The following is a 10177-nucleotide window of genomic DNA, read 5'->3' as shown; positions in this document are numbered from 1 at the left end:
ATTTAAAACAAAAAAGGAAATATTCTTTTAGCATGTTTACTATTCCACTGAATGTGAATTTCAAATCTAGCATCTTTAGTCCTTTCCTTAGATACCTTGCAGTTTTAGACTTTTAGGTTTGATTTGTTAAGTAGACCATTTTCTAATTCCTTCAACACCAAGTTGCATAGCAAGCTCTGGTCTTGGTTGGGAGAATGGAATAGAACTTTTCATTTTAACATCTCAAGAAACTATTTTCATTTACCAGTGATTCACAACCCACATTTCCCAATTCCTTTAGTTTCTTTCAACTCTAAAACTCAAGATGAAATTATAAAGAGCCTAAGCTATCACGAGGAGACCACATGATCTAAGCTCTGCGATTTCTCACTACGGTCCCAGAATTTTACCCCAGGGGTGGTGTAGTGTTTGGGAAACTAGAAATGCTCAGGCTGTAAGGTAAGAGTACTCTAATTTAGTTCACTGGACATATAATTAACACAACCACCAGTAGCAGAATACTTGTTCAGAGCCCAACTTTGTGCTTAACTAACTTTACTGCTTTAGACCAGACACTCGTATCACCTTTTCGAGCGTCAGTTCCCTCATCTATAAAATAAAGGCCTTGATTACAAGATCTTTGAGTCTCCAATTTGTGCTCTGCTAGGATGCCTGGGTGGCTCAGTTGGTTAAGTGTCTGGCTTTGGCTCAGGTCATGAGCCCAGGGTTCTGGGATCGAGTCCCTCATCGGGTTCCCTGCTCAGTGGGGAGTCTGCTTCTCCTTCTATCCCTACCCGGCTGCTTGTGATCTCTCTCTCAAACTCTCTCTTTCAAATAAATAAATAAAATCTTTAAAAATAAATAAAATAAAATCCCCAAGAAGCAGAAATATTTCTTCTCTACCCAAAAGCCAGTTCCTGGGCTTAATGATTCTGTGAGGCAGTTTTCTTTTCATGTTTCCAGCTTTATTGAGGTATAAATGGCAAATGAAATTATATATATTTAAAGTGTACGTGATTTGATAAACATTGTGAAATGATTACCACAATCAAGTTAACACAACCATCAGTGAAGCAGCTTTTTAAATAAAGAAGATATGACTGTCTCCAGTCCTGTCTTCTCTAGAATTCAAGGATAATCCACCAGCACTCTTCTTCTATTAACCCTTCACAAATTTTAAGCCGGTAAGTCACCATTCACCAGTCTTTTCCTTGGTGAATGATCAAAGCTCAGCCATTCATGTACTACCTTCATGGTTTGCTATCTTGGTTATTATGTTCTCTATGTTCTTTTTACTTAATTTTGAAGAGAATTTTTATTAATCACGGCTTGATGAGGACTATATATGAGGATTGTATCAGTCTTGCTTGGCAAAAATAGAAGTTAACTGTGGGGGAGAAAAGACCCAGAAACTTACTGATTTTTAAAATAGGCAAGTAAAGACTTCATGAATAAGGCAATGAGCCTCATTTGGTATGACACATTTCTTGTAGTAACTCCCCATGACTTCCTTCTTTTTGTGCACCAGCAATATTAGTAGCCTCATGAAACATTTCTGCTAAATCTTCATGCACTTTACAGGTGGGAGGATTTTCCGAGGTCTAGGGTAATGGAGTTCTACCTGAAATCATCCACTACCTCAATTGGAGAAACATGTCTCTAGGGCAAGATCAGTAGTTTCTTTTACCTTTATTTAGAATAGTTCTCAAATCCTAGCGAGCCTAAGAATCACCTGAGGCTCTGGCTAAAATGCTCCTTTTCTGGGCCTTGCCCAGGTCTAGACTAGAGCCTAGGAGTTTGCATTGTAAAACAACTTCCCAGATGATTGCAATGCAGGCAGTTTTCAGACCCTAACTTTGAGAAACATGTGATAAGGCTTTCTTTAGTCTAATACGTATTGACTCATTCTTCAATAACTTGAGCACTTTTCAGGTGCCCCTGGTAGGAGGCAAAGGGGCAAAGGGATGTGCCAAGACTCAAGATTCAGTATTCATGTCTCCAGGTAGCATATGACTGTCAGATGAAACATACTTACGATATCTCTCTAGGAGTTCAGGGTTGGGAAGGTTGAAGTGAGCCAGAGCTGTGGGAAGGCTGTGTGGATCCAGACTGGAAGGACCTGGTGATTCCCTCCCTCCCCCACCCTCACCCCCGAGGAAGGAGGGTGGAATCAGAGGGGTTCTGGAAGTTAGGTCAGTCTGGAGCTGAAGTTCCAGGTGCAAAGGCTGGAAAGGTCAGTTAAAGTGTAGGCACTTGGGCGCCTGGGTGGCTCAGATGGTTAAGCATCTGCCTTCGGCTCAGGTCATGATCCCAGGGTTCTGGGATCGAGTCCCGCATCGGGCTCCCTGCTCCTTGGGAGCCTGCTTCTCCCTCTGCTTCTCTCTCTCTCTCTCCCTCTGTCTCTCATGAATAAATAAAGAAAATCTTTAAAAAAAAAAAAAGTGTAGGCACTTTATCCTAGGGCGGTCAGCTGTTACTAAAGGTCTGCGTAGGGACGTGAGGATAGCTTTGGCTTGAGGGAGAGTAATAACCTGGGGTGGATGTTCAGGATGGATTGAATCTGGCAGTGCCAAAGGCACAACAATCATTAAACTTACGGAGGGTGCGTGCCTGGGAATGGAAAGAAAGCTGAGTGGTGAGATTAACAAAACGCTGGATTTATCTGTAGGGGTGGGGATGAGAAGGTACCCAAGATGGAAGGATGCGGACACTTTTTTTTTTTTAAAGATTATTTATTTATTTGAGAGAGCGAGAATGAGAGAGAGAGATCACATGAGAGGGGGGAAGGGTCAGAGGGAGAAGCAGACTCCCTGCTGAGCAGCAGGGAGCCCGATGCGGGACTCGATCCCGGGACTCCAGGATCATGACCTGAGCCGAAGGCAGTCGTTTAACCATCTGAGCCACCCAGGCGCCCCCGGACACTTTTAAAAAGATAGGCACAGCGGGAATCCTAAACAATTCAGCTTCGTAAAAGCCAGTTCGTAAAATCCTGAGCAATTTCCTTCGTAAAAAGGGAACCTCTTGAACAGGCAGAGGACCTGTTTGTGCCAAGATTGTTAACCCTTTCCAGTGTCTCCGTATCTCTCAAAATAGAACCATCTTCCCACGCTCGCTCCCTGCTGCTACCTAAACACTGCTAACGAAACATCATCTCCCTGAAGCTGGGTCCAACAGGCCCAAGATGCTGCAGGCTTCTGCCCCTGCGATGAACTGGAAACTTCTCAGGTCACCTAGCTAAAATACCTCTGTCTTGTCAAGTGGTTTCCAACTTTGCTGCACAGAGGAAGGACCCAAAGATTAAACAAAAAGAACAAAAGTAAGCCTAGCGCCCACATCTAACGTGCAGCATAGATTAGAAACCATTCGTTTAGCGACATCTCCACGGCCCCTTAAAAACAAATCTTTCCACTCGCCTGCCCTCCGCCGGAAGGACGCACGTGGAAGGTTCGGGGCCGGGTGGGCCGGGTCGCCGCGCCGCCGTCCCCTTCCCCCCAGCTAGCCTGGCGTGCCCAGCTCGCCGCAGGCCCGGAGGAGGCGGCGCTCCGGGCTCCCCGGGCCGGGCCGTAGCAGAACCGAAAGCGGCGGACGCGGGGAGGCGGGGGAGAGGAAGGAGGGGGCGGGCGCCGGGGGAGAAGGGCGAGGTGGCGCGCGGAGGGCCGGGAATGCCCGCGGCGCGGAGGCCGAGCCGCCCGGTGGCAGCGTCCGGGCAATGGCTCTCCGTCTGGTCTCCGACTTCGACCTCCGGAAGGACGTGCTCCCGTGGCTGCGGTCGCAGCGGGCGGCGTCAGCGGCCGCCGGGGCGCGAGGCGGCGGCCCAGGTGCTGGAGGCGCGCGTCCAGGGCCGGGGGGGGGGTTAGTTGGGAGCCGGCGAGGGGGTGGAGTCTGAGTCGTTCGTAGCTCGAGGGCTCCCAGGCCGGGCCGAGGTCGGGGGCATCGACCGCTCGCGGCCCCTGCCAACCTGTGACGGTTGGTGCGGAAGGGGTGAACTTCTCTCTCTCGAGTCCGGGCTTTGCCTCCCTCACCCCCGGCCACTGGGTGAAGGTCAGAGGGGCAGCTCGGGGCATGGTCGTGGCTGGACTGCACTGCTTCTTCTAGCGAGTCCCCCAGCTTCTGACTCACTTGTTGCCCAGTCGTTCACCTTTAACAGAAAGGCCAGGGACACTAGTGGTACCTCAGCATCGTCTCATCAGGGCAGGGCGTGGAGCAGCACCTGCCAAGACCGCGTTCCTCTGGCCCAACGCTGCAAGGAGTGGGACAGGAGCTTCTCTGTGTTTCGTTCCCATCTATCTCACCTGCCTGGGAGGGTTCATCACCCCTGTAGGGGCTCTGCCAAGACTGGGGCTCCTGAAAGTTGTTGCCACCAAAAAAAAAAAAAACCACCATAAAAAATACCTAACAGTTGCGCAGTTTGTCTTCACATTTGTGAGATGTTTCTGTGTGAATAGTGTTCACAGTGTTCATGACTTAGGGGACATGCCACTTAAGATGTGAAGTGCGAGAGGGCAGGGGTCTGCTTTCAGGCTGTGAGCAGTGAACCAGAGCCTACTGTTTTTCAAAGAGGCACCAAGCCCATCGCCACCAACCCAGACCATAGCACCACCTGTGCCTGCTAGCAGGACTGCGGTGTGAGACAGCGATGGTCAGGTTTGCTGTCCACCTTCCTCAGGGTCAATGAGAATACTTCCTTCACAGTTGAGGCTTTGCTTTTCATCTGTCTCAAAAATCCTTTGTTTTGGTTTTGATGAGGGAGAGAAAAGTGACTTTTGAGCCTTTCTAGCACTGATCAATCAAAACTTTAAAGAAGGGGAACTCGGTGATTTCTCACATTTTTTTTCTTTTTAAGAAGGTTACTGTAAATAATCCATCCTCAAGGCTTAAATTCAGCTTCAAAGCTATCATACGCTGGATCCCACCTTGTTCATAGGAGCTATTCACTTCAGTGTGTTTGCGCCCCCTCCCCCACCTCCGTGTTTTTCCTTAAACACTGTAGACTGCTGGAGGATGTTTTTTAGAAGGGTTATCCTCATATCTACAATTTCTTCCCCCTTAACTCTGATGAAAGTTGTCTCTCCCTACCTTATATCTTCACACGATCCTGTGGCTTTAGCAGAATTATTTGTAGGGTAACTTGTCTTGCCATGTTGGTTGTTAGTTCCAAATAAGGAGTCACGTTTGTATAGCTCAAGGCTTGAGTTTGCTGAGGTGTCATTATTAGTAAAGTTTTGCTTTTTTGCAAAAAAAATTAAAGTCTCCTAAAGAGATTTTGAAGGTTTCACTTTTTAAAATACAATGGGCAGCTTGATGCCTGCTTTCCACCACAGAGTAGGCCTTTCCCTGAGTCTTCACACCATAGAGCTAAATGGCAGGTGTCTGCAAATGAAAAGCTAGGTGAAGTGTGAAATGCCACAGTCTTATGTTTCAGTAATGTGTGTTGTGATTGAAAAGCTGTATGTGAACCAGCTAGGCCTTAGCTTCCTGTGCCTCTTTCACTCATCTGTGAAGAGACATAAACTTGTGTATTGACATTCCACTAAGTAACAGATGAACTTAGGTCCTCAGAAGGTAAACCTACTAGAAATACCAGCTTTTTCTAATATCGGTAGTATTCTGCTCTTGCAGAGCATCTTGGCAAGATCATTAGCCCCCTTATGCTAAGCGAATTGTTACTCCTGATCATCACCAGTGGGTGGTAGCTCAAAAAAACACAGTTAATTCCTCTTCTATAATTTGTAGCACTGGCAGGGGAATCTGGGATTCTATTTTATTTCTAGCATGGCTACTACTCCACACATTTGGCAAATTATTTTCCTTTCAAAGTCTCAGCTTTGCAAATATAAATTATAAGTAATTATGCCATTGTAATGTCTCCTCTCTGCACACTTGCTATCTAGATTTGAAGCCTTAATACTTTTACATCAACAAATACAATCGAAGATTTCTCAGTGGTGCTAAGTAATACTAAGTATGACATATTCCTGGCAAAATAGCCAGGGAGCTGGGCTAAGTTAGCCATGGAAATTTAGTGCCTGTGGGATAGTATTTTAGTCAACCAGGGGTTAAAGAGTAAGGAGACCAGATTTGGTTCCTACATATGCTTCTGGTTCTGGATTGAACTTTTGGAAAATAATCTCTCCTGAAATAAATGGAAAAAAGTATTTCTTTTAAAAACCAGAACAATTATACCAAAGAATATTTTAGCACATGTGTCCTATAAATAACAAAAAACTAAACCGCACACCCACCTTAAAAAGTAGAACAATGTCAGGGGCGCCTGGGTGGCTCAGTTGATCAAGCGTGTGACTCCTGATTTCAGCTCAGGTCATGATCTCAGGGTCGTGATAGCGAGCCTCACGTTGGGCTCCACACTCAGTGCCGAGTTCCCTTGAGTTTCTTTCCCTCTGCCCCCTCCCCACTCGTGCACACACATACTCTCTCACTTTCAAATAAGTAAATCTTAAAAAAAAAGAACAGTATCAAGACTTTTGAAGGCTCTTGTGTTTCCTGATCTATACTCTTTCTCTATCCCGTATCTCCTAGTGGTAAAAACCATTTAAACTTTGATCTTATTTGCAGTTTTAACCTATATGTATATCTCCCTATGCAACATGTCATTTCATTTCGCTTGTTTGTGAACTTTTTTTTTAAGATTTTATTTATTTATTTGACAGAGAGAGAGAGACACAGTGAGAGAGGGAACACAAGCAGGGGGAGTGGGAGAGGGAGAAGCAGGCTTCCCGTGGAGCAGGGAGCCCGATGCGGGGCTCGATCCCAGGACTCCGGGATCGTGACCTGAGCTGAAGGCAGATGCTTAACCAACTGAGCCACCCAGGTGCCCCTTGTTTGTGAACTTTAAATGAAAGAAAATTATATGTATTGCTTTTTGTTTTTGTTTTTTTCTTCTCAGTATCCATCATTGACTTTCACTGATGTATAGTATTCCATTGTGTGAATGTACGGCAGTATGGTGGACATGGAGATGTACCACTTAGATCTTCCTTTCAAGGAAGAGCTTGTCCCAAGTGTTGTGAGGGTGGTCAGTAGATAAGCTTCAGCTGTCAGCCCCTTCAGGGATTGCCTCCATGGAGGACTTCCTTGCCCAGTGTCAGGACCTTTTGAGTGTGGCCCACATTTAATTAGGGATTGAGGTGGGCTATCAAGGCCTGGCCATTTTGACTCAACACAGGACAACTTTGACAGTCCATTTTAGTATGAGAGCCTCTCCCCTGGGGAATTCCAAAGTTACCTGACATTGCTGCCGCTTGACTTCTCCCCCTTCGTGGTCCATACTTCCTTCCCCTCCCTCCGCCAGGTATTAATCCCACTTCACTGAACATTCCCTGGTAAATATCCTGGATACTAACCTGTCTCAGGGTGCTTCCTGACTTTACTTATCCTTTTTGGAGTGATGGCATTTGGGAAGTTTCTGGGGTTTGCTAGTATAGGTAATCCTTTTGCTCACTTTCTTGTGCATGATGGATGTCTAACTGGAGTTGCTGAGTCCTAGGCTTTGTACGTCTTCACTTTTCCTGGATAGTGCCAAATTGTTTTCCAAACCAGCTGTACTTATTAACAACCCCATTTGTGGTATAGAAATGTTTTTTTTGTACTCCGTATCCTCACAAGCTCTTGATATTTCCAGATGTTTAATTTTTTGTTGAACTGGTGAGTCTAAATGTTATTTCACTGTGGTCTGAGGTTTAGCATCTTTCTATATTTATCGACCTTTCAAGTTTCCCCTTCTATGAGATGTCTGTTCATCCTGTCCATTTTTCTATTGCGTTTTTTTCATATTGATTTTTAAGGGTTCTTTATTCTGGATTCTAATCCTTTGTCATATATGTTGCAGATATTTCCTCTCACACTGTTTTTTTCAGTTTGCAGTGGGGTTTTTAATTTTAATGTGGTCTAATTTATGAATCTTTCCCTTTTTGGTTTGTGCTTTTTTGGATATTTTAAAGAAATCCTTTCCTGTCTAGGAGTCACAAAGACATTTTTAAATTAACTCCTAAAAGTTTTGCCCTTTGCATTTAGTTTTTTTAATCCATCTGGAATTTATTTTTGTATGTGATATGAGGTAGGAATCGGGGACACAAGAGCCTTCAAAAGTCTTGATATTGTTCTGTTTTTAAGGTTGGTGGTGGGTAAATGCTTTTGCTTCATTGTTATGTATAAGCTTACATGTGTTAAAATATTCTTTTGTAAATTGTATTGGTTTTCTGTATTAATAGTTCTCATATCACTAACCAAATAGCCCTGCTTCCTCTCATTGACGGCAAAGCCACTTCCGTCACATATCAAGTTTCCACATATGTGTGGGTCTCCTTTCCTGGGTTCTCAATTTTGTTCCTTTTGTCAACTTAAGATGAAAACGTCTTAATAACTGTCTTTATGAAAGTCTTAAAATCTGGTGGAGTAAGCCTCCTCACCTTAGTCTTCAGGACCATCTCGGCTTATCCTATGCCCCTTGGTCTCTCATGTGTATATATTTTGGAATCCGCCTATCAGATTTCACCAAAAAGTCGGTTGGAATTTTGAGTTGCATTGAAGCTATACATCAGCTTTGGGAGAATTGGCATCTTTACAATATTAAATCTTACAACTATGAACCAAGTGTAATTTACTATTTAGTTAGATCCTCTTTATGACTCTTAGTAAGTCTTAGAATTTCTTCCATAAACGTCCTGCACACTTTTTGCTAGCTTTATTTCTAGGTTGTTGTTATTTCATGTTGCTTCCATAAATGGCGCACTTAAAAACATGACCTGTTCTGGCTGTTATTGGCACATAGCAATACAATAGATTTTTATGTATTAATTTTTTTCTCTAGTGCTTAATCCCCTTTTGCCATGTATCACTTTCAAGAAACTAAGAAAAAGTCTGTGGTATGCAAATTTTCTAAAGTTTAAATGTCATATGTGTTAAAGACCAGAAAGAATGGAGGTTTTCTTGCCTGCATTTTCTTGTCTGCTTTGATTACTCTTGGATCTGTCATACGCCAGATTGATTCATCTTTCAGATACTGTAATCATTCATCTTTACCAGAGAAGTGATATATTTTACCAGGTGACTGACTCAAGAGTGATGTTTCCTTGTTGCCTCCTGTAAACCCCGCCCCCACCCCACCCCCTCCACCCCACAGACAGATTTTGGGGGCCAGAGGTCTGGCTTTGACATATTGTTTTTATATATTGTTTCAGTATTCTCTGGCTACTGTTCTTTTCACTTTTCTTTCCCCTACCTTCCTAGCCTCCTTTTCTAATTCTCATACTTTTTTTGTTGCTTCTTAACTAATCACCCCATCCTTGCTTTTTTTCATTTTATTCAGAATATGGGTATAAATCACATAATGATGTCTACTTTATAAGTTTAGGAATTATAATACCTGGTCATGTTGAGCCAAGGATTTATGTGAATTATTTGCAGAATAGACATGTCATAGATAGAATCATATTTTAGCACCTCCTGAACTGTATATTAGGAATCAATTCAAATTCCCCCCCCGCCCCCCACCCCCGCTCTTCCTAGTATGGTCACTGGAAGACAAGAAACAGTTTTATCTGATTTTTGTGACTTGGCGACACCTTTAGTATTGAGGTACTCTCCTTTAATAGGTTTAGTTATGCAAGTATCTACATTTTTTCTTCATGAGCTCTGAGGACGCTGAACTGTAAAATTAAACCACATTTCCTCATTTGAATTGTTAAACTTCCTCCTCTGGACTTTCCAGCGATAAACTGCTGGGAGAAGAGTCAGAATGAATAAGCAAAGTAGTTATTGAATGCTTCTTTTAAAAGGGTGTGTCTAAACCATGAGCAACTAATCCGGGGAGGAAAGGTTGATGGGTTAATAGTGTGTAGTGAGACACTGGTCTCTGGATTTCCAACATTGCCAAATTTGTCTAATTCAAATGTCCTTGAGATGAGAACCGTGTACTTACACTACAAGTTTATTTTAAGACTACAGTTATTACTACCTAACAGATCCATGCAGGAATTATTTTTATTATTTATTTCAACTCTGTCTATCATGGTTACATTATAAGCTGGTCCTAGTTATGCTATCTAATGAATATTGTTTAACAGATTATACGGATATGTAGTTCAGTAGTTCTCAACCCTGGCTACACATTAGAATCACATGGGGAATTTAAAACACACACACACACACACACACACACACACACACACACACACACACA

At 43.6% G+C, this 10177-nt stretch overlaps 1 protein-coding gene across 5 annotated transcripts in view; it reads left to right on the top strand.

Moving 5' to 3' along the window:
* The first annotated feature begins 3458 nt into the window (after positions 1 to 3458).
* The window catches only part of GSAP (gamma-secretase activating protein), a 90348-nt gene continuing 83629 nt past the window's right edge, over positions 3459 to 10177 (top strand). For 3 of the 5 annotated variants that reach the window (XM_025872773.2, XM_025872772.2, XM_025872771.2), the window contains exon 1: positions 3584 to 3797. In XM_025872773.2, coding sequence (XP_025728558.1) covers positions 3689 to 3797 — 109 coding nt within the window. In that variant the 5' untranslated portion in view covers positions 3584 to 3688. Of the gene's footprint in view, positions 3798 to 10177 lie in introns of all 5 variants that reach the window. The other 2 variants (XM_073898706.1, XR_003208544.2) reach the window with 2 other exon arrangements.

The sequence above is a fragment of the Callorhinus ursinus genome, unplaced genomic scaffold (assembly GCF_003265705.2).
Source record: "Callorhinus ursinus isolate GAN/ISIS: 27379988/994484 unplaced genomic scaffold, GSC_fseal_2.0 scaffold12, whole genome shotgun sequence".
Classification (NCBI taxonomy): Eukaryota; Metazoa; Chordata; class Mammalia; order Carnivora; family Otariidae; genus Callorhinus; species Callorhinus ursinus.
The sequence above is the reverse complement of the archived record's forward strand: the minus strand, read 5'-3'. Positions and strand labels throughout refer to the sequence as shown.